At 41.7% G+C, this 24,038-nt stretch overlaps 3 protein-coding genes across 6 annotated transcripts in view; 2 read left to right on the top strand and 1 right to left on the bottom strand.

Annotated features, from left to right (window-relative positions):
- flna (filamin A, alpha (actin binding protein 280)) overlaps window positions 1–2,715 on the top strand; it is a 32,417-nt gene extending 29,702 nt beyond the window's left edge. For all 4 annotated transcript variants that reach the window (XM_018725594.2, XM_018725595.2, XM_018725593.2 and 1 more), the window contains 5 exons: window positions 529–661; window positions 898–1,074; window positions 1,186–1,404; window positions 1,622–1,825; window positions 1,967–2,715. In XM_018725594.2, coding sequence (XP_018581110.1) covers window positions 529–661; window positions 898–1,074; window positions 1,186–1,404; window positions 1,622–1,825; window positions 1,967–2,151 — 918 coding nt within the window. In that variant the 3' untranslated portion in view covers window positions 2,152–2,715. The remainder of the gene's footprint in view (window positions 1–528; window positions 662–897; window positions 1,075–1,185; window positions 1,405–1,621; window positions 1,826–1,966) is intronic.
- Window positions 2,716–4,939: 2,224 nt separating this feature from the next.
- emd (emerin) lies at window positions 4,940–13,515 on the top strand. The gene is made up of 7 exons (XM_018725266.2): window positions 4,940–5,029; window positions 6,009–6,108; window positions 7,701–7,799; window positions 8,659–8,693; window positions 8,794–8,819; window positions 10,265–10,330; window positions 11,254–13,515. Exons 2-7 carry the CDS (start codon window positions 6,027–6,029, stop codon window positions 11,483–11,485), a joined length of 540 nt encoding a protein of 179 aa, XP_018580782.1. The 5' UTR covers window positions 4,940–5,029; window positions 6,009–6,026; the 3' UTR covers window positions 11,486–13,515.
- A 4,057-nt stretch (window positions 13,516–17,572) lies between these two features.
- haus7 (HAUS augmin-like complex, subunit 7) lies at window positions 17,573–22,924 on the bottom strand. Its single transcript, XM_029247905.1, has 10 exons — window positions 22,860–22,924; window positions 22,315–22,430; window positions 21,346–21,413; window positions 20,657–20,718; window positions 20,360–20,436; window positions 20,003–20,170; window positions 19,706–19,811; window positions 18,394–18,603; window positions 17,997–18,108; window positions 17,573–17,674 (listed from the first exon to the last, which is right to left on the bottom strand). The coding sequence occupies exons 1-10, from the start codon at window positions 22,914–22,916 to the stop codon at window positions 17,604–17,606; spliced, it is 1,047 nt and encodes a 348-aa protein (XP_029103738.1). The 5' UTR covers window positions 22,917–22,924; the 3' UTR covers window positions 17,573–17,603.
- Between the last annotated feature and the right edge of the window lie 1,114 nt (window positions 22,925–24,038).

The raw sequence follows: 24,038 nt of genomic DNA, 5'->3' as shown, positions 1-24,038 counted from the left end.
CTCTGAGATAATGGACTGTGTGTGTTTCTCGGGCCTCGTCCTAAAGGCTCCCAGCAGTACAAGACAAAGACTAAGGCAGAGGCTAAAGGGTTAAAGAGGGCAAGAGGCTACTTGTGTTCATAACTCCTTCCCAGCTGTCTTAACCTTATTGCATAGAAAACTGTACATACTGTAAAGTTGTCAGTCTACTTAAGTGGTTCCCCTCCACTCTATCCAGTAAAAGCCTCTTTAACCTTGTTAGCTGCCTTCAGGTAACTTGACTTTGCCTGCTATGAAATCTTAACTGTTAAGGCAGAATATGGTATTTTCTTCCAAGCAAGGGGTTGCATGGTATTTAGCAGCATGAAAACATGAAGCTTAGTTTTCCTGTGTGATGTAAATGTACTGCAAGACTTTTTGCTTTGAGAACTCTCAATGAAGTTTGGTGCAGAAGATCACCACTTACCTTGTAACTGGGTAAATACCTGTCCTTTCCCTCTTGGCTGAGGGGGTTAACAGAAAAGGTTGTTAAACTTTCATCTTCTGCAGGAGTCTGGGCTGAAGGTGAACCAGCCAGCCTCCTTTGCAGTGAGCCTGAATGGTGCCAAGGGTGTCATTGATGCCAAGGTGCACAGCCCATCTGGAGCCCTGGAAGAATGCTGTGTTACAGAGATCGATGAAGGTAACCAAAGTGTTATTGAGGGTTACATGTATGCTCCTGTCAGGTCATGACTCATGTAGGACTTCTGCACTTCCAGTGAAGGGGGTTCTTGGACTTGGAGGTAGACCTTTTGTTTTAAGTATCCCTACATAAGGGAGGGCAGGACTGCCTAGTGGCTGAAGGAGCCAGCTTCTGAGTGTTGGTGGGAATGTACATGTTCTGTGCAAGCATGTTTAAACATTTTCCTCCAGCTATAGACAAGTATGCAGTGCGTTTCATTCCACGGGAGAACGGGCTGTACCTGATTGATGTGAAGTTCAATGGGTCCCACATCCCTGGAAGTCCCTTCAAGATCCGTGTGGGAGAGATGGGCCAGGCTGGAGACCCAGGCATGGTGTCTGCTTATGGGGCTGGACTTGAAGGAGGCATTACAGGCAAGCTTAATTTTTTTTTAATATAAATGAAATTCCAGTTTCCTTCAAGGAGTCTTTACTACTGTTTTGAATTGGCTGTTGCAAAAAAACAAAGGCTGTCTGCTTCCTCAGGATCTCCATGCGAGTTTATTGTGAACACAAGTACTGCAGGTACTGGGGCTCTTGCAGTGACAATTGATGGCCCCTCAAAGGTGAAGATGGACTGCCAAGAATGTACTGATGGCTACAAGGTCACATATATGCCCATGGCCCCTGGGAACTACTTGATCTCTGTAAAATATGGTGGCCCCTACCACATTGTGGGCAGCCCTTTCAAGGCTAAAATTACAGGTAAGAAAATCAGTTACTGCTGTGAAATTGGTGGTTGTAGGCTTAAATGGCAAATTTTGCATCACTAAGCAAACTTCAAGCTGTGCTGGAGATTTTCACATGGCTTATGCCAAACTTGTTTCCAACTAGTTGGAATGAAGTTGGCCATAGAATCAAGAGGATTTTCGTGCACAATTGGCCTAGTAGTGAAAAGCAGTATTTGTCTTTCCATTCTTAGGTTCACGGTTGGTGAGCAGCCACAGCATGCATGAGACCACCTCTGTGCTGCTGGATCCAGCATCTCGTGGCATTGCCACCAGCCAGCAGGCAGTGCCAGGGTGGGCTTCTTCAGATGCCAGCCGTGTGGCAGCAAAGGGAATAGGTCTGAACAAGGCCTTTGTGGGTCAGAAGAACACCTTCACTGTGGACTGCAGCAAAGCAGGTACAGTGAAGAAATGAACATGACCTGGTTTGTGTCCAGCTATTGTAGGAAGAAGCACTTTCTTTTGTGCAAAGAATGTGGATTTGCAAGGCTTTTTCTGCAAAATGCAGTGTTGAACTAAAGACTTTCATTCTTTTTCAGGACGGAATATGCTGCTGGTTGGAGTTGATGGGCCCAAGGTGCCTTGTGAGGAGATCCTGGTCAAGCACTTGGGCAACCGCATATACAGCGTCACATACCAACTTAAAGAGAAGGGTGAATACATCCTGGTGGTTAAGTGGGGTGATGAACACATTCCTGGAAGTCCATATCATCTCTCTGTGTAAATCCTTACTCAGGCCTCCACCAATGTCCAATGAGATGCATAAACACTGAATTTTTGCTTCCCCCTGTTTCTTGCTGTTAGTCTTAGGCTCTTTTACAATAAAACCTTTTTGTTGTAATTTTGCAGTATGGAGAAATCCCACACTTGCAAGTTCTGTTTGGGAATTCTGGTGAAGGTGGCTTTTTTGTTTAGCTTTGGCACATGATTTAGAGATTTTCAGTAGATTGTGTTCCAGGTTTTTGAAATGGAATACTTCTGGGCATAGTTGTCATTGCAGTGGAAAATGGTGCACTTCAGATGGCATAGGTTCTCATGAGGGGAATGTAAATAACTTACAGCTTTGTCATGGCTAAACATGTGCCAAGAAGTTGCTTGGGCTTCTGCTCTCAAAAGGGTGTTTAATGGATTCACCAAACCCCTAACTTGCCACTGTTAGACTTTTTTCCCCCTCTAGTTATGGTAATCAGTGCATCTCTGCAGGGGGGAGGTGGAGGGAAATGTCTGCTTTCTAAACATTGTTAGACTGTTACAGTATTTTGATATGCAATAAAGTTGTCTAATGATACTCTACTGCTTAGTGTTCTTATTAACCTTACAATTAAGTACCATCTTGACAAGACAGCCAGCTCAATAGGACACCAGTACTGGAGCAGTTAAAATCAGATTTCTGGCAAAAGCCTACACTTAATGCTCAGGAGGACTCTGCTGCTTTAACCAGTTTATTCACCAATTAACTGCCATCAACTTGAATCACTGTCCTGTTTTGCAGTGAAGGTTAGATCCTTAGTTCATCCTTACAATTGACAAAAGTCATGGGTGTGACGAGGGGGATTTGACCAGTGCTCAAACAAGCCTATGAATTTTTGTTAGGTGGTGGGTATCTTAAAGCAATCAAGATGAGACACATCTAGCACCAGCATACCTGGAACAATGTACCAGCTAGTATAGGGAATGACCCTTCAGCCTCAGGTATAAAACATCTAAAGATACCTGGTTTAACTACATGCAGCAATCATGTTTACTATAATAAACCTGTACCTACTGTTGTGGTGGTAGCTACTGCCCTTTCCTTTTGGTACCCTCTTACCATTTGTCATCACCAATATAGAACACTCCACATCTCACTGTGACAAGAGGCTCTTGGAATCCCTGCTGCCAACCTGAGTGGTTTGTGGAGATATTTTTTACAGGGAAAAATTACTTAAAATGACTCAAAATAGACCTGCCTGGGGAGGCCAGCTAGCCTAGACAATCCAATTTGTCAATCAAGTGTGGTCCCCTTAGTTTATATTCAGTGCTTTTCTTGCTGCTTTTTTTTTTTTGGTCACATGGGTTGTATGCATTGGTTTGAAAAACTGTGTGCTCCAAGTCTACATTCATTACAGAATGAACAGTATATTGTCTATGTTCAGATATTAACACTACACAGTCTGACCCCACTTGTTTTGAGTGGGGTTGCAGCAAACTGGAGCCTAAGCTGGAAACGCAGGGTGCAAGTCTGGAGGGGGAGGGGACACACCCAGGAGGTGACTCCAGTCTGCCACAAGGCACCCTACACAGGACTTGAACCCCAGACCAACAGGAGAGCAGAACCCTGCTGCACCACTGCACCCCCCCCATGTTAACACTAGCATTTATGAGTACAGATCTGACATGGTTTTTTTTTTTTTTTTAATTTAAAATGCTTGTCTGGCAAGTAGCAGTGTTTTGGGTCATTACCTTATATCCGAAGGTTCCCTATCTGAATCCCCCTGCTGCCGTAGTTTCCCTGATCAAGATACTTAGCTGAAATGGTCCATCAAGACTGTAAGGGTACTTCTCCATGGGAAGTAAGGATAGAAAAGGGTTAATATGCCCAAGAGGACTGTATCAACAGTGCTTTGCAATAGAACTCCATTTCCTAGTAGTAGGGCCTGGTTTTCAGTCAGTCAGTATGTGTGGTCATGTTCCAGATGCCATGTTGTGCAAGATTTCTCAGAAATAAAAGGGAGCAGAGTAGTAGCTAGGGAAGGGACAACGCCCAGTTTCGCAGGCAGGCGGCTGACTCACTCCCCAACTCTACCCCACGTAAACTACGGAACACAGTACCCAGCAGTACAGCACAGTATTGTACCACATTCAATTACACGCAGCTCCCAGCAGGGGGCGCCCGTCTCTTACTTCTGCATCTGTCATGCGCGTTAAGGGCAGACGCGGCAGCTCATTGGCGAAGCGTACAATCAATGAAACAGTAGAAGACAATTAACTTGAATGTGTTGTGAAAGTCCTGTATACGCAACACGCAGCCAGAAAGATGAACAACTACACTTTCCATGTTAATAAAAATGAAAAAATTATTCCTTTAATCGTGAACTCCATTGTATTTATATTTATTCAGTTAGCAGACGCTTTTCTCCAGCGACGTACATCTCATAGTAGAAAAGACAATTTGTGCATAAATTATAACACGACGATTTTTATAATGCAATAGCCAACGAACATAATTCTGACAGTCTTCAGTTTGACAACTTCCACTTAGACATGATTGGATAGTTCAAATCAATGCTGGAACAATGAGGAAAGTAGTGTCTCAGTGTTTTCAGGGTAGCTTTACTGAGAAGAAAAACTCGAGATATCTCCGAAAGTTGTCATCCTGCAGTGTTTTTTCCCCCTCCATTATCGATGCGCGAATCCAGAAACACAGAAACTTCCAAACTGCGGACGAAACGTCGAAGTTTGGGCTGAGAGACACACCTACAGATTCCGCGGGCACGCGAGGCAACCGAAGACGTCACGTGGTTTGAGGGAGTGACGTCATCGTCACGGAGCGGAGGAGGCTGGGAAGGCCGTGGGGCTTTGAGCGCCGTGCAAAACTTACGAGTCGTCTTCTTGTAGCAAAAGTAAGTACACACGTACACATCGAAGTACTTTAGGTAGGACTTTTTTATTTAAAAAACCTCATTGTAAAATGTGGAACCGCTCCCTTCGCAGTCGTTGCCACGTAAACTAGCGAAGCCGTTTATTATCCAGCCGTAACTGTGTTTACACTGACTCTCTCTCTCTCACTGCAGCCACTCCTTGTCCGTCGCTCGCGTACTACTACTAGTACTAGTGGCCTGGCTTAGTTGTTGTTGTTGGTAACTCTCAGCTTTATTTAGGGAAAATTGCCATTTTGACCATCATGTTGTGGTTCGGCCGAACGTGCGGAGCTGTGCTCGCGCGCGCTTCTCTCTGTCTGTTCCTCACGAGGACACAGAGTGTCCCGCGCCTCAGCTCAGCTCCTCTCACGTATTGTCTGTGTAGTAGTACAGTGGTGCCAGAAGATACCAACAACAGCGTTTTTTTTTTCCAATAATAATAATAATAATAATAGTGCTGTGGTTGAGTAGTGGTACAGCCGCTGCCTTGTTTTGGACTCGAAGGTCACAGGTTCGATTTCCACCTGGCAGTGTAGTACCCTGACGAACAACAACAAGCCAAGGTACTTACCCTAATTTATTACAGTAAAATGACCCAGCTCTATAAATCACATAGCTACATAATTATATGTAACTTAACATTGTAAGTTGCTTTGGAGAAAAGCATCAGAGAAATATGATATTTATTAATTTAGCTGACATGATTTTTCTAGAAGTCGACTTACATTGTGTTAAGGTTCTTACAGCTGGGTAATTTTATTGGAGAAATTTAGGGTAAGTACCTTGCTCAAGGGACTGCAGCCGGAGGTGGGATTCATTCAACCCTGTGACCTTTTTGCATCCAGGTGCAGCAGCTCTAAGCACACTACCAGAGGATATGTTGATCATATGTAAATGATAGGGTGGTGTGTGTGCGTGTGTGTGCGCATGTGTGTGCGCGCGTGTGCTTGTTTCACCTCAGATCCTTGCAGCGACAGCCATGTCGTCCTTGAGCACCAAGTCTGACAAGGAGATCAACGAGCTGCTGGATGAGTACGGTATCAAACATGGGCCCGTGGTCGGTAAGTACGTTTATTACAAAAACCCCATCAGAGCAATGTTGGGTTTTATTTTCCATATCTGTGATATAGAGGATGTAGCAGTGCGGATGAAGTGAAACAGTACAGTAAACAAAGCTACACAATGTAACTTTACCATGAGGAGTGCATCGAGAGAAATAAGGACTATGAAGAAGATGACAGTAATATTATTTCAACAAGTGTAAGTACATGTTGTAAGGGAGTCAGCGGCGTTTACTGGTGTTGTCTCAATAAAATAAACTCATTGAACTGGTTTGGTTCAAGTACTTTGCACAAGTGCTCTTAACTGTGACACAGAACAGGGTTCCGTTCTGACATCCTCATCAAAAGTCACAAATCCCATTATACCCATCATGTAAATCGTGAACAGTTGACATGCATGATCCAGTGTTGTATAACAGGGCTTTAATTTAACATATTATTACTTTAAAGTATTTTAATATTGAATAAAAATAACATACAGCACAGTATTTTAATGCATCATGCTACGGTATTATTTTCACTTTCATTTCTAAAGCGGTTTTCATTTGCTGTTTCTTTTCTGCACCACCATAACAGTGGCTTTTGCACTGAGTAGCCATTGCTTTTTAAAAAAAAAAAGTAACTTGAATGGAATCACAAATGAAGTGATGCATTCTTATTTCGTAAATAATATGCAGTTGCTGTTAGACGCACAGGCTGAGTCCGTAGGAAATGTGGTTCCTTGGCATTGCGGCCGGTCAATGATGTTATCACTTGGCAGATGGAAGAGTCATTGCTACATGTCACGACCAAATGTCGGGACTTAGAAACAATATAATAAGGCTGATGGGACGGCCATTATAAGTCGGATATGTTGTAAGTTGAGGACTTCCTGTATATTATACACAAAAGAGGTTAAAACACACAGATTTCAGCTTTGCAACTGGAGTTCCGATGAGGTGGAATCTCTGCTTTTGTTAAGTTACGTATCTAAGCAGAATGCTGGACATCTTGATGTGCTTTTTTTTTTTTTTTTTTTTTTTTTTTTTTTTTTTTAAGGTTTTTGAGTTTTCACACGTTTTTAAACCAGCATCTAGAGAAATTAATGGTTTTTACATTTACATGTATTCATTTAGCAGATGCTTTTCTCCGAAGTGAGGTACATCTCATAGGAAATACAATTTGTGCATTACATTAGGAGAGAGAGACATAGCATGTCTCTTATACACATAGAAACAGAGATTTTTTTTTTTCCCATATAAATTGTTAAATGTATACTTACCTCTGCACTTTCAGAGATTTCACAGTGCCAGTTAGACAATGGAGTATGTTGCTAAAATAGTCTTTAGCAAAGGGAGTTTTGTCCTCATCCTGATTCTAGAACACTACATTAAAGTAGTAAATAGATACTACTGAATTTGACATAAGTGCAGTATTTCAGTGCAACATTTTACCGATGAGAATGAATATTTAAATGAAAGTATTTGTTTTGCAGAAGCTGTTGGGCTCATGTTGTGTGGTTCGATAAGTTATGGAGAAGGACCTGGCGAATATAAGTGGCCCTGTGGGTTTTTTAGCAGAAAGTTTTTCACATCTCTTCCTGATGCGTTTAGGTTCGACACGACAACTGTACGAAAAGAAGCTGAAGGAAGTCATGGCCAAGGATGCCAAAGGGAAGCCCTCCTCTGACAAGACTTACTACAGAGAGGAGCGTAAGGCACATATCCTGATGAATCTTGCTGTAATTTTCCTTTTGTGTGAAGGAAAAAGAAAATGCATACGTGCGAGAGCTGCGGATGAAGGCAGCTGAAACTGCGACACCAATTGTGGCCAGTCCGTAGCTCATACGATGCTTAATGTCCTTGTTCTGCAGTGTTTTTCTCATGACTCTAGTCATGACGTGGTTCTTGTACGATGGAACTGGTCTCAGAATATCCTAACATCTGAGGGGGGTTTGTGTGAATGAATTTCTTTGGAACGTGTTTCTACTGGGCTTTGTTTTTTTGGTCTTCAGTCTTACTGGTGTTTTTTATAATATGATCAAATAAAGTGTATAAAAATATTGTGGCATGTGGAATTACAGTAGCAATCAATTGCTTTGGAATTTGACATTTGGCTTTTTTTTCTCCAGAACACCTTACAGCTCAGTAAACAGGAATATATTTGAAGAACACATAAAAAGCTTTAGATACAGAGTTGTCAATGCACAGTTAAATTGTTTGGTACCAACAGTTTATGACACGTTTCTCAGGTGATTTGAGCTTATTGATATAATAAGGGATTGAGGCTTATGCCTAAAAAATTACAAATTGCTCCCTGTAATGGTATCTTGTAACCGTATCGGCCACAATATTTTCAGAGACTACAGTCAGTGGATGGGGAAACGTTCTGTTGTTTGCTCCTGTTCTTTTTTATGCGTTGCACAGATTGGAAGAGCTCCACTTAAGTGAGCAGATGGCAGCATTCTCTACTTTTTTCCCCCAAGTGCCTTCATCTGTTAACCTGCTTGCTCTTGTAGTGAGAGATCTCTCATTTGGTTAATTTGTACTTTATTTCCTTTATTTCTTGCAGAGGAAGAGGTTACTTATGTCCACTATCGCACTCCGGTAAGTATTGTAATATTAAGTAATATTTTGTTTCCAGCAAAAGTTTTTGTATGGTTTTCCATCCTTAACTAGCTATCTTTTTTCTGTTTTCAAAATACAGCCAAAAAATGAAAACTTTGGTGATGGGTAAGTTCCCTTTTACAGTTGTTGTCTCCAAACAGTCAAATGCAGAGTTAATGAGGCAACTGATTAAAAGATGCTCTTTTATTGCTTTCTTTATCGCCAAAGAAAAACTATTTATTCAAAGAAATGTATGGAATACAGTAAAAATTAGAAGTCTAGATTACAAGAAATAGACATGGCTTCAAATGCTGCTGTAATTTTGACCAAAATTAAACTGAGGGTTTAATTCCACATTAAGGTGCCCCAACACAAATGTACATACAGATTTTACAGTGAGTGTTAATAACCAGTTTTAATGTTCACATCTAGCCAGATCATTTCCAATCCAGGTTTTTTTAACATGTAAAATCAGTAAGTGTTGCACAGATTGTACACTGAACTCCTCAATGGATAAAACTGGAACTGTAAATTTGTTTGTAACTCATTTTGCATGTAACTCTGAAGTCACTTTTAAATCCCAAATTACAATCATCTGTCCATCCATTGTATTGCTTGCCCGGTGCAGAGTGTGGAGCCAATCCCTGAAGTATAGGGTATAAGGCAGGGTAGCCCCGGCATGGGATGTCAGTGCACTATAGGGTACGTACACAGACACACACACACACACACACACACACTTTCTGAACCGCTTGTCCCATACGGGGTCGCAGGGGAACCAGAGCCTACCTGGCAACACAGGGCGTAAGGCCGGAGGGGGAGGGGACACACCCAGGACAGGATGCCAGTCTGTCACAAGGCACCCCAAGCGGGACTCCAACCCCAGACCCACTGGAGAGCAGGACCCAGTCCAACCCACTGCCCCACCGCACCCCCCTGTGCACTATAGGGTATTCACTCACATATACATACACAATTAGGGAAACTTAGTCACATTTCAGTTAAATGTGTATGTCTTTGGACTGGGAGGAAACCATAGCACCCAGAGGAAGACCACACAAAACATATAACATAAACTTGACACAGATGGACTAGATTTCAGAGCATACTTGTTGTGCCACCATATTGCTCAAGTGACAGTCAATAAAAATAATAGTATACATGTCCCTCAGTATGTAGATCTGCCAAAATGTTCCTGTAGACCTGATTATTGACCAAGTCATGCTGTAAACGTACAACATTTGTCATCTTGCCACTTTCAGCTTTATTATTTATACTTTGGTCTCCATGGTAACAGGACACGTCTTACGTATGCTGTTTCTATCAGGAACACCAGTCATGCAGTGGAAACTGTGTGATTCTACACTTGACCGATTGTGTGTGTAAACATAGAGCTGTATAAACACAGGTTGTTTGCTTTGTTGTAAAGAGAAAAATTGGAGAAAAGTTTAACTGGACCATTCATTACCTGGGGGATAAGTATCATCTTCAAATCTTTTCCCACTGTTCAAATAATGTTGGACCAATGGAACCGTGTTGACAAGATACCTGTTAAGCGATTTCCTTTTTAGTTCTTTCCAGAGGCGCTATACAAGTCCAGGGTATACTGGGGAATCTCCGATGGACTATGAGTTCCAGTAAGTCTGTTGTATAGCTTTATTTCTTAAGTTCTTTTCTTAATGACATGTACAACTTTTTATTATTTGCATTTACATTTATTTATTTAGCAGATGCTTTTCTCCTAAGTGACTTCCAGTGAACTCTATGTTATGAGCCCACACACCTTATTTCCCAAGGTGACTTACACTGCTAGATACACTACTTCAGTGGGTCACTCATCCATACATTAGTGGAACACAATCTGTCACTCACACACTGGGGGGAACCTGAACAGCTTGTCTTTGGACTGTGGGAGGAAACCAGAGCACCCACAGACACAGGGAGAACATGCAAACTCCACGCAGACTAAGCAGGGATCAAACCCACATTCTCGCGCACCACCCAGGTGCTGTGAGACAGCAGCATTATTCGCTGTGCCACTGTGTTGTTATTATTTAAATATTACTGTTTGTGTGTATTCAAAGCAAATTAGTTTCACCCATTCATGCAGCAGGATGCTTTAGCGGAACAATTCACACACACACACACACACACACACACACACACACACCTTGTCCCGAACAGGGTCGTGGTGAGCTGGAGCCTAACCTGGGAACACAGGGCATAAGGCTGGAGGGGGAGGGGACACACCCAGGATGGGATGCCAGTCCATCACAAGGCACCCCAAGTGGGACTCAAACCCCAGACCCACCAGAGAGCAGGCACAGGCCAACCCACTGCGCCAGCGCACCCTTTACAATTCACGTTGTTTCTTAAATAAGGCTACTTCAGTAAGGTCTTTCTTGGGCCTTGAATCTCGGTCCTAGAGATGGAAAGTTCATGATGAGCATTTGAGGCAGAACCAGTCATGTATGTAAAGATGACATAAATGAGCCTTGTGTGCTGTCAGTCTTCCTGTTGATGTACTTGTTTAAAAACATGTCGGTTGTTTGTTTTGCAGACCCAGCTTCCACAGAACAGAACCTGTTTACAGTCACGTGTCGCGCTCAAAGCCCCCTCCTCTAAAACTTTCCCGAGACGGCCCTAGCAAGGAGAGCGCTCCTGCTCACACTCGCTTCATTCCACTTTGGTTCCAGTTTCTCGTGTTTTTGGGTGTGGCTGCCTTCTTGTACTTCGTCTTTACAAATATGGAAACACCAGAGAGCAACCCCTTTGTAAGCAAACTGGAATGATTCTTTTTTAAATAGCCCATCAACTATCCAAACTACCATTTTTATTGTAACCAGTATGCATATAGATCTTAAATGAGGACAAATATGAAAATTTTTAGTTTAAGTCAATGATGCAATGAGTTTTTCAATTTTTTTTTTTAAATGTAGTATCACCTACTGTTACCATTACTGAAGAAATCCATTAATCTGCTGCAAGCATTCTGTTCAGTCATTTTTAAAAGTTTTTTTTTGTAATGCTGTCACTACACCGTACATGTGCCTTATTTTTTTATTAAAGGAACTGTTTGTATGAATATAATGCAGTGTTTCAGAAAATTTAAAGGGCAGTTAACAGGATAGGGTTTAAATGGATGTTTAGTCATTTTTGACTCTTTATTTGTAAATATTTTTTGTGTGAAGCAGTTATATAGAAAAGTATGCTGGATCAGTGTTGTTTTTTTTTTTTTTAAAAATTTGCACATGGTATTAAGCCAGTGCAGCCTTGAGAGGTTTGTCAGCCAGAGAGCATCAGCTGGCTGCTGCTGCAGAATCACCTCACACTCCCAGATCTTCCAGCTGTCTGCAGTGAGTTTGATGGGTAGCACAATGCCTCCAAGTAATTAATTTTTAGATTTTTAAAAAATAAACCATTATATAAAATTGGAGAATTATTTTGTGTATATCTGCTAATAATTAACTGTAATTAAGTAGATGTCTTAAACGGTTGGTGGACAATCCGAATAAATATACTGCAGTTGCCAGTATTGAAAAATGTTTGAGAGGGAACAACAAAAAGCTTTTCAAAGTGATCCACAGCCTTGCATTCTACTGTATCAGTGCTGAACTTAATTGCATTTAAGAGCTTTGAACACCTGCTTCCCTCAACAATTAATAGCTAAATTTTATTTGCTCTACCATTTGATGATTAGTAGTAAGTAATAGTGCTTCTGTGGTGTTTATTTAGAGTAGGATGGTTTCTTCATCAAATAGTGTCAGACCTCAATTTTTTAAACCTGACCTCTGACTGTGTGAAAGGGGGTTTGGCTTTCAGTTACTGCAGCTTTTGTCAGAGTAATATACTTATGAGAACTAAGAATAAAAGAGGAAATGAAGGCTTTAACTTAAACTGAGCATAAGTAACTACGCTTCAGTTTTTACTGGTACAGGAGAACCCTAGTTCACATCAGCTGTTTTTTTAAAAAAAAAAAAGATTTACAATAACAGTAAAAATCAGTTTTCATTGCCAGTGAAGTTGAGCTACTAAATCTTTTCTTACATAACTTAAATCAGTAAGCTCTAGAAGTTAAACATTTGGATGGTTTTAGTGAGTTGTGCTTGGTAACTAACTTTTCAGCCATGCAGTGTATACCAGTTTGCAATAAAAAAAAAAAAAAAATAATTGTTTTGTATGGCAGCTGTTACTTACCATTTTTTGCAGTTAATGCTGTATGTTCAGTGCAGGTGTGGCCCTGTCTCTTCTCCTTTGACCTTGTTAATATGTTACTTACCGTTTCCTTTGTCTAATGTTTGCTTAACATTCAGCTGTATATTTTCTGATTGCATTTTCACTTGTGCAGCAAAACAAAGCATATATATCAAATTTTTCACTAGACTTGTTTTTCAAAAATGTAAAGATTTTCTGCAATTAAATTTGAATCTTTGAAGTTTTTAAATACAAGATTAAAACAAGGAATGACATTTAGCATGGTATATACCAATGCTATATTTAATAGCCACCTTAACACCATTCCAAGGGAAACTTGCTGTAAATCATGAAGATTATAGGTGCTATGTGTCAAAGTCTGACTACAGGGGCAATAAGCAGTTAGTCAGCCCAATATCTGAGTGAAAGCAGTATATTTCCTTTGAGAAATTAGTGGATGCGGGTAACAAACTTTCGATTTACGGGCAGCTCAAGGTTTTTCAAGGGATATGAAACACCTTCACCCATGTTGCTACCTTATTTTTACTTTTTGCTTCTGCAAAATATTGCCAATAAAGTTGAAGGAAAGCCAGTGGACATTTCTGGTGTGGAGTGGTATATGAACCACAATTCCTTGCATTTTTATGTGCCAACACCACATTTAAACAATAAGCACTTTTTTTTTTTTTTTTTAACAGTAAAAGGAAGCAGCAACTTTCTTATTGTAAGTTGTCACACACACTGGCTGAAACCACTTGTTCCGAGCGGGGTCGCGGTGAGCTGGAGCCCAACCCGGCACCACGGACACACCCAGGACTGGATGCCAGCCTGTCGCAAGGCACCCCAAGCAGGACCCGCTGCGCCACCGTGCCCCCCCTCCTAAGTTATTACTGGACACTGATATGTTACACAGATATAAAATCAGAGTTGAAATCCCGGTGTGGTAAGGGCTACGTTATACCACTGAGCAGCAACGCAGTGCTAAGGAGGATATTCAGAATACTCTAAATTGCTACATTAGGATTTCCCAGCCGTAAAAATTGGTAGATAAATAGACACTTTTGTCCAAAGCGATGTACATCTCAGCAAAAGTACAATTTATGCATTACATTAAGAGAGGAGGAGACATAGCTGGACATAAAAAAGTCTCAAGCAAACCTAGTTTGTTTGTTACCTACCACTTGCTACACCAAGGTTCATCGATCGAGTAGGTCGATGAACCTCGGTGGAGCAAGTGCCAGGTAATCTAACACATACAAATCACATTGGATGAAGGTGTCAGCTTCATAAAGAATCACATTCATGTTTCCTGCACTGGTCACTCTAAATGTGTTGTTCTTTTTAATACACCATAAGGTTCTTTGCTTACCAGCCAAACTCCAATCCTAGTGAAGCCATGAAGGTGTTGAGAACGGTGAAGACTAGGTGGACTGTGGCCACATTGTTCAACAGATTGAGTTTAGGCTGCTTCATGACACCGTTTAAGTCAAACTTTGCTGGAAGACACAACAGAGGAATGATGTGACATGAACAATGGAAAAAAAAAAAATAGCAAAGATGCATAGCAAAAGAAAAGTAACACATTGAGAGTTCCAACCTATGAAGACAAGAAGAAAGCCAACAGCGGCTCATAGGATCATGGAGAGAGAGGTGAGGACTATAAGGGGGTAGAAGTAGTAGAAGTCTGATCCCTCATGGAACCCCATCTTCATGCCGACGAGTTGCCCATCAGGAGCGCCACATCCAGCGTGTTCTATGCTGCACTCTTACATTTATTCATTTAGCTGACACTGTTCTCCAAAACAATTTACAGTGTTAAGACTACAATTATTTACCCATTTATACCGCTGGGTAATTTTTACAGGAATAATTTAGGGTAAGTACCTTGCTCAAGGGTACTACAGCCAGAGGTGGGGATCAAACCTGTGACCTTTTGGATTCAAAGGCAGCAGCTCCAACCACGAGGCTACCAACTGTCCCAGTCTCTTCTAGATCACATGGTGGTTCAGGTTCAGAGGTTTGTATTGCCTTCCAGTGAATGGATCCTCCTGTTGGAAGGGGGGAGAGAAAAAAAAAAAAAAAAAAAAATTTTTCACACAGAAATACACTGAAAACATGGTTAAGTTAAACAATATGTTCTACAGTTCTCTGGAAATCTGCTTTCCATACCCCTTTAACTGCACGTCCCCAGGAAGTTTGGTGGGGTATAAATTGATGTCCTTTAAAACATAATCAGATCTCAGGGCGGCATGGTGGCGCAGCAGGTAGTGGGTTTAGTTTGGGTCTAGGTTTGAATCCAGCTCTGTTCTTTTCATACTTTAATGCTAAAATGGGGATTTGATTGGGTTGCGCCGAGACCATTTAAGTTAGCTGTGTGTTAGGTGAGACTTGATATGATTTTTTTTTTTTTTTCCCCCCTTCTCCTATTCCCTCACTTTTGTTATCTTCAGTCTGCATCAAATTTGTGTGGGTTTCCTCCCATTGTCCAAAGTCATACAGTTCAAGTGGACTGGACACTAAATTGCCTGGAGTGTGTGAGGCTACCCTGTGATTGGCTGGCATCTAGTCCAGGGTGTATCCCTCATGACTTGTGCCCAGTGATTGCAAGACAGGTTCCAGGCCATTGCAACCCTGAACAGGAAAAGAGGATAACAAAAGTGAGGGAATAGGAAGGGGGGGAAATCATCAAGTCTCTCACCTAACACACAGCTAACTTAAATGGTCTCAGCGCAACCCAATCACATCCCCATTTTAGCATTAAAGTATGAAAAGAACAGATTTTTAGAGTACAAATAAGGCTTCTAGACACATGTAAGCTAAACCAGTGAGGGAGATCACTTGAGACCCCCCTCCGCCATCAGCAGTCATCTCTTGTGCTATTCCGTTTGTGCAATTTTACTGCAGCAATTCAAGGTAAGTACCTTCATTAAGAGTACTACAGCTGGAGGTAGGAATCAAAACTGCAACCTTCTGGGCCAGTACGCTACCAGCTGTCCCCTATTCGTTGTCTCCACTCTGGACTGGATGTGTGTACATTAACTAGATATTGCTTCACATGACTGAAAAAAAACAACATTTCCATCTTCCTTTCTCACCAATAACAGGCCACTTTACACACTTAGGCTACAGTTGGATAATATTAATAGTTGCTGATGTCATTTTATGGATGACGCCACATGGTCAGAGCCCGCAGACACTAATGGAACTTTAGGTTTCGAGCACATTCTATCGGACACCTCGGTCCTGCAAACGCGGGGTGTCCGTCCCTGTCCCACCATGTCGGCACCTGTCCACACGTGTCCTTGTCCGCAGGGGGCGCACCGAGAACAGCGGCAGCGCTGCTCATTCCATCTGTCCCGCACAAAATGGCTTCGATCTCCGCCACGATTCATGATGTGCGCCAACAGCACAAGACAAGTAATTCCATGTAAATGAGTGTAAATCCCTGCACCTGCGTGCAAACGAATGGATGGGAAGGAATCCCACTCCTTCACCAACACAGTCCAAGAAGAAAAAAGGTTTAACTCACAAAGTTTGTTTTCCTCCGAGTTTTCGAACACGTGCCGTGCGGCTGAGAGGAGCTTCGGAGCGGAGAGCCGCGTCGTGACGTCAAGCGGGTCTCGAGCCCATCAAGCGAGCAAAGTACAGTGATTCCTACCTATCATCATTCAGCAGCAGTAATGTAGCGAGAACTTGGACAAAGAAAGTGGCAACCAAAAAAAGTCTAAATAAAAGGAAACCAATAAATACCAGACTGTTTCTTCTCGCCGTCCACAGTGCGGTTCGCCTTACTAGAATGATAAAAATAAGTTAATACCACCATCATCACACAATTTTTATGCGTGCACTAGTACTCTACAAATCTAAGGAATTTGACAGCAGAGTGAAAACCAGCAATGCCACAGTGGAAATAATCCATAGTGCACAAATAGCAGTAAATACCACTTGAAACAATGCAAAGTCAGCGTGGAGGAAAATGTTGACTAAAAAGTTTCCCCTCAAACGCTGTTTCTCCTGATGTTATGTGATTCTGGGAATAATGGTTTGCATACTGTTTAGGCCTTCGGTTAAAATTTCAACAAGTTATACTTCTTCTCAGTCCACGAAAGCCGGAGCCTCCAGCCTCGCGAAGGGGACCTGTAGAAACTCGAGTCACTCCGTTTACTCTGCAGCGCCCCCTGTCAGCGGACACTGGGCATTACACATGTGGCTTCACCGAGCGACTTCTGCGTCTCTGCTGAACCTCTTCGGAAACATGACATTGAAAAGTAGGGGGGAAACACATTCAGCTAATTCGAAGAGCACAGTGGAATACTGGGACAGACAAGTATCGGTTTTAAGAAGTGCTATTTTTTTGTGTCAGCAGATGCTTAGTTTGACACAAGAGAAACAATATCTGGAAGAAAAAAAAAAAAAACACAGAAAAGGTGACAAAGTAAAAGGGCTACTCGTTACACAAGTAAACCACTGATCTCAGATTTAAGTTCAATATTTAGTTCTTTTATTAAATTAGTAAAAAAAGTACATGTATCAGAAATATTAGATGCCAAAGCCAACATTTCAAAAAGATCTGGTTGTACAAAAAAAAAACTGGAGAAAGTGAATCATGTCATAATATTAGCACGTGCAATGGGTCCATTTATTTAAATTAAAAAAAAAAAAAAAAAAAAAAAAAACCCTCAAGATGTGCAATACATCAGATCTGGTGGTCCTCACCTACATACAGCTATTCTGATAAAAAGTCAAAAATTCTGTGTATTTCTTCTTAAGCTCTTCCATCCTGGCAGCTGAGACAGAAAGAATAATGCATATCACAACATGCTTCACATTTATCACTCATATTACATTCAAAAGCAGAATTTACACAAAATCTGTGCTCTCAGTGTGTAGGTAGAGCACAGTACTCCATTCTGTACACAGTAGAAGGTAGCAGGCAGCACAGAAATTGCAAATACTGTGCAACTTAGAAATTAAGCTCAGTAACTGAAGTTCTAAATATTTCAGTCGTCTGTCAATACCTATTATTTATGTAACAGCTACAATTATAATACATGAAGGAAACTGGTTTCAAGACACCCCATCCCCTTGTACGAGACAGGCGACACTCACACAAAGTGTGCTTCTCTCCATGTCCCCAGTAGCGTCGCTCTGTCTGCATCTGCCTCACCATCTCCGTCACATCACTGGAGGTATCTAACAGCTGCTCCACAGCCTGCAGCTCCTGAGTGACAGATGCATAGTTTGAACCCAACATACATAAAGCCTTCCACATTCCTTTGACCAAAACAAAGTGTAGAATTCTACAACAGCAATGTTATGAGGCAGCTGACAGTGTAGTGGTTAGCGCTACTGCCTTTGGATCTGAAGGCAAATCACCTGCTGCCAAAAAACTCACACAGACTGTTACATTCATTTACACAAGTATCCTTTGCAACTGCTTTGTCACGGGCACCTATGGAGGTTTGCAGTAAACAAAAAGCAAACACTGCAACTCCCAGTGACAAACCTGGTTGCAGGCATTCAGTAGCCGGTGGACAGTCCGGAATGTATGGGTGCTGGGGGAGAAAACAGGGGGCTTCCTGTTACAGTATCCTCTGAAATGAGTGTTGAAGACCTGGCTGAAGGCAGACATGAGCTGGGACAAGTCCGATATTGCAATTCGCAGAGCCGAAGGCGAGAGGGGAGGACTGGATGCATCCACCTGTAGGAACTTGCACTACAGAAAGAGGAAAGGGGAGTAGAAATGAGAGAATATAAGAATTGTGGATCTTCTGTTTAGTGAGTAAAATTTCCCATGTCTGCCATTATGGAACAAGAAATTTTCTCTTTTTTTTTTTTTTTAAATAAAAAAAGCAATCTATTTCTGTACTACAAACAACCACTTGTAAGCTTTGTTTGTCCTTTAAAATACTTTGTTTAATATAGTGGCTCTGAAAGCAGCTTCTCGAAGAACTTTACAGAAATCCATAGTGTACCACAATAAAAAATTATAACAAATACTAGAATAAAAAAAAGATACCAGATAACAAATAGTACAATCAGAATAGTGAAAAATTGAGAGCGAAAGGGACAAAAGTAAATGCGTTAAACAAAATTCATGTAGAAGATGAATGAACATGTAAATATGTAGAACTTGAGTTTGGATGTGAAGGTGCCCAGTGTAGGAGAATCCCTAATATTTTATCTTTAACTTCAGAAATATAACTTACAAGCACTGTGTGAGAGATGTGAGGTGAAATATTTAAGCACCATAATTAAAACTCCAAAGACATTAAGACAGGACAGTAAAATGTCATGAATTAAGTGTCAAAGGTAGTGATGAGGTCTAGGAAAATTAGGATGGGTGTAGAACCAGAATTCAGAGCTGTAAACGGGTCATCAGTGACTTATTTGGGCAAATTCTGAGCGTGTTGCCAGGTAGGAAGGGTTTAAAATGTTATTTTTTCATGCGTTTCCTTGACAAAAGGTGTGACTGATGCCGCTTTGAAGGCCTTTGGTTCAAAACCACTGTTAAGGACTCATTGTGGTTAGGACAGAATCACAGAAGGAATTTTTAAATCAACATACCACCAACTTTTTTTTTTTTTTAAAACCAAAAATAAACCTCGATTTATATTGCTGGAGGTATAACTGGAACAAATCAAATTATCTTAAGAGAATATAGAACTATGTCATCCCCACAGCTTGAAACCTTAACCACTTTGGTACAAGCTACTGACATCTTATCAGTTAATTACTGAAATATCATATGGAGGGGGGGGGGAAAAAAAAAAAAAAAAAAACCATGATATTTCATAGTACATGCCAAAATGTTTTACCTCCTTGTTTAGCTCTTCCAGTAGAGTCTCAGTGGAATGTAGTAAAGCGGTCATCTCATTCAGGTGGTCTTCATTGAGTTTGAATGTCAATGACTGGTGATGGGCTCTAAAACAACAGATTACCAATCAAATTCAAGCATGATTAATCTGCACAAAAAAAAAAAAAAAAAAGAGATGGGAAGGTAGCTCTTTATGCATTGCATTGTAAACAAACATTTGGTATAAAACATCTTTAGGAGAACTGCACACCAAGACAGACAATACAGCCCTCACGTGAAGTACAAGGAGAGAACTCACGCCCTGCCCCAGGTCGTGTCTCTGTGAAGTAGCTCCTTTAGGTCATCTGTACATGGAGTGCAGGTGGGGCACAGAAGCTGACCCAGTTGCTTCAAATGGGATGCTGAGAGCAGTTCACCCAGAAACTCTTCATTCTGCACCACCGCCTTGGCCACACTCTGTTCCCCTCTTGGCACACAAACAGTCGTCATCATGAGTAGATCCATAAGTTCCTCCCATCGGCCCATTCTCTGAGCCAGATCTGAGGTCATATTCACTCAGTAACAGAACAGGTTGTTGTCAACAGTTTATTCTGATAAAACGTGTTGTGATACTTTTATATTGACTGCACCGGATGTTTCAGTAAGCACCACTTACCCATTTGAAGAAGACTCTCCAGCACTAGTAAGTAGCTGTTCCAAAAACTGAAGCTGTCTGACAGGTGATGCCAAACCCTGTCAATTGTGAAAAATTGCAGAAGCAGTGTTCACTGACAAATTTGGATTCACATGGGTTGGACGTATTTTTTAGGAATAGCTTACACAGAATGTAAACAGAGGGAATAGCTCATGTTAAACTTGTTCAGTAATTATTCTTAATTTTTGACAACATTCACCTGCAATACTGCTCATGAACATAGTTCAAAGATTATATGCTTACAGTCAATCATCCTACCTTGACCAAATCTACGTCACCCAGTTTACACAACATCATTTCATGGCCCAACTGCAAGATTTCTGTATGTGGAGAATAATATTCCTTAAACATACTTTCAATGTTTCAGATGAAGAAAGCTATGCAGTCAGTCTTTCATTAAGGAATTTTTCAAAGTTACAGAAACATACGATGACAATTATTTAATAAAGTATCATTCTTAATATTTCAAACAATTCACTATATTCTCTGGATAAGAATCAAACAAGTAAAATAGGCTATGTTTCTTCAAAAATTAGTAATTTGTTATTTCTAATCTTTTTGAACAACATGGTGGCACGTAGTGGTAACTATGGTGCCTCGGAGTATCTGAGCTGCAATTCTGGGAGTGGGATTGAACAGCTGCTATGAGTCCAATTCAACTTCATGGCACTTTTCTAACTCCACTCTGTTCCTGTTTTGGCTTGATCACCCCTGAGGATTGAGCTGTATGCAGGCTTTTGCTAGAAATATTGCCCCTGTAAACACAATTGTTATTTGCACTATGTGCTTTATTACGTATAACAAGTGATAAAGCAGTGTTACAGTGCACTTCAAACAGAGAGCATTTCACTAATGTCAGCTACTACACACACACATGCAATACCAAGTGTGCAGGACAGTTACATATCATGAGACAATTCTGAAAAACAGTTTAAAAAGTCACACACCTTGATTTATTTCATCCGTCTGTGTTGATCTTAGTGTTGAGAACTTTTTGTCCAGCGATGGGCAAATGCTTAACAAACAAAAGCAAACATATAAATCACAGTTGGGAACCAAAACAACAGGAAGTTCCTCAGTGTCAATATTTACAACTACAAAATCAATGAAGTGAAACTAGAACACAAGCAGTCTTCCATTTGTGTCTTTTGATTATGCAACGACATCAAGATGCTTCATTAGTACAATTACATTTATTCACTTAGCAGATGCTTTTCTCCAAAGCAACTTTCAATGAATATTAGTTATTTAGCTGACAACTTTTTTTTTTTTTTTTTTTAACCCAAGGCAACTTACAATGCTAAATACACTATACAAATTAAGGTACAAACCCAAACTAAATTTATTTATATTGGTAAACTGGCAGCCCACACATATTCACTATATTACATTTAGCTGATTCTTCTCTCCAGAGTGATTTACAAGCTACTTGCAATTATTTACCCATCTACAGAGCCAGGTAATTTTAATTTTATTTTACCATAAGTACCTTGCTTATAGGTGCTACAGCTGGAAGTGGGATTTGAACCTACAACCCTGAGGTCCAAAGACAGCAGCTACTACTAGCTGCCCTGGTATTATATATTACTACACACACACACACTTCACTTCTCTCTGCCATGCAATATTTACCAGATTTCAACTTTCACTAAAGCATGCCAAACTGAGGCACCAATTCTGTTTACCCATGCTTACAGACAATGATGTTATTAATTTGTTGCTTATCAGTAGCTAGATTTTCCATTTACAACACATTCTCCAAAGCAACGTACATCTCAGTGAAAATACAAATTTGTGCATTTGACCCATCTGTACAGTTCTGCAACAGCTCAAGTTAGTGGATATAAGGCTAAAGGTCACAGGTCCTTAGCTGCTTCGCCCCCTGCTGGCCGCTGAGCTGGATGAGAGGCTCGCACCTGAGGCAGAGCCATTTGAGGATGTCGGTGCGGAGTAAAGAAGGGGTACACAGCAAGTCCCTCATACTCTCATCGTCCTGGAGATACAGCCCCTCCAGCAGAGGACAGGCCAGACTCTGCACAAGCACAAGGGAAGCGGAAGGCCAGCTACTTTAACACACGTCACTGTCAGACGTCTCAGCACATCTTCATTGAGTGCTAAGTTAGGCTAAGTATTAGCTAGCAAACAACAACAACAACAATAACTTATGTTATTATAACCGAAAACACGACCACTCAGCTGAATCAGAGAAGGGTCACATACGCAACCATTGCTTTGAAATCTAGTAGAAGGCGACAGTCTGAGAAAAAGACTCCAAATTTACAAGTAAAAAAATAATAAAATATATGCCATCCTATTCACACCGACCGAACCGTCTCGTTCTTCTAGACAAGCCAAAAACACAAAATTTAACGAAAATAATACATAAATTATCTGCCTGCTTATATTCCTAACGAGACGGAAAAAAGTTTATTTTAATAACGCCAGCATACCCCGCTAGTACCTGTAAATTTTTATAAATACGGCGAGAGAGCAGTATTTCCTTCGAAGTCCCCGCCATCTTTCGAAACTGACTATAATCACCGAGCAAGAGGAACCGCACCTTTTGTGAACCGCTGTCCTTATCAGTGCTGACCCCTACAGGACTAGTGGAGCAACTGCAACTGCCTGAACATGAGTACGCGTACATAGTGACCCCTGTCGGGCGGGAGGAGGTACTGTACCTCTGCTGAAGTAGCTAGATTCCCAGAACCGCTCTTTCCATCTCACGCACAGTAACAGAAGGTGCAAAATGTTAGGAATTAATTTGCACCTTTACAGTAGGCTTTTGTGGACACCTTGTGCCTGCACACTAATCCCCGTGTCTATTATTAAACTAGTACAGGCACACGGTGCAGGAAATTACCTGTAACCTAGAAGTTCCTACTTGTTCTCAGTTTGTCCATCATCTACGACAAACTATTTGGTATGTCAGAGTGGTCAGAATTTTGTTCCTTCATCTTCCCTGTCCTCCTCCGTGAACCGCCACCTTATCGTGGTGGAGGGGTTTGAGTGCCTGAATGAGTCCAGGAGCTATGTTGTCTGGGGCTACATGCCCCTGGTAGGGTCTCCCATGGCAGACAGGTCCTGGATGACAGACGAGACAAAGCGCGGTTCAAAAACCCCTTATGACAAAAAAATCAAGGCGTCCGTTTACCCCGCCCGGTATGGGGTCACCGGGGCCCCACCCTGGAGCCAGGCCTGGGGGGGGGGCTCGCATGCGAGCGCCTGGTGGCCAGGTCTATGCCCACGGGGCCTGGCCGGGCTCAGCCCGAAGCCACAACGTGGAGCCGCTCTTCGGTGGGCTCACCACCTGCCGGAGAAACCATAAGGGGCCGGTGCGTTGTGATTTGGGCGGTGGTCGGGGCCGAGTGCCCGGCCGACCCGAACCTCGGGCGCCAACTCTGGTTTTTGGGACTTGGAATGTCACCTCACTGGCGGGGAAGGAGCCTGAGCTGGTGCGGGAAGTTGAGAGATACCGTCTAGATATAGTCGGGCTCACTTCCACTCACAGCTTGGGTTCTGGAACCACTCTACTCGATCGAGGGTGGACTCTCCACTATTCTGGCGTTGTCCAAGGTGAGAGGCGGCGGGCTGGTGTGGGCTTATTAATAGCCCCCCAGTTCAGCCGCCATGTGTTGGA

The sequence above is a fragment of the Scleropages formosus genome, chromosome 22 (genome assembly GCF_900964775.1).
Source record: "Scleropages formosus chromosome 22, fSclFor1.1, whole genome shotgun sequence".
NCBI classification, from domain to species: Eukaryota; Metazoa; Chordata; class Actinopteri; order Osteoglossiformes; family Osteoglossidae; genus Scleropages; species Scleropages formosus.
The sequence above is the reverse complement of the archived record's forward strand: the minus strand, read 5'-3'. Positions and strand labels throughout refer to the sequence as shown.

What these genes read in the sequence shown, in the direction of transcription:
- emd (XM_018725266.2), top strand. Translation starts at nt 6,027, where the DNA reads ATGTCGTCCTTGAGCACCAAGTCTGACAAGGAGATCAACGAGCTGCTG. An exon ending in GACTTACTACAGAGAGGAGC is followed by an intron (nt 7,800 to 8,658) that starts GTAAGGCACATA and finishes TATTTCTTGCAG; the next exon opens with AGGAAGAGGTTACTTATGTC. An exon ending in AATGAAAACTTTGGTGATGG is followed by an intron (nt 8,820 to 10,264) that starts GTAAGTTCCCTT and finishes TTTCCTTTTTAG; the next exon opens with TTCTTTCCAGAGGCGCTATA.
- haus7 (XM_029247905.1), bottom strand. Translation starts at nt 22,916, where the DNA reads ATGGCGGGGACTTCGAAGGAAATACTGCTCTCTCGCCGTATTTATAAA. An exon ending in GTATTTATAAAAATTTACAG is followed by an intron (nt 22,431 to 22,859) that starts GTACTAGCGGGG and finishes GTGCTTGTGCAG; the next exon opens with AGTCTGGCCTGTCCTCTGCT. An exon ending in GGAGAGTCTTCTTCAAATGG is followed by an intron (nt 20,171 to 20,359) that starts GTAAGTGGTGCT and finishes TTGTGTGCCAAG; the next exon opens with AGGGGAACAGAGTGTGGCCA.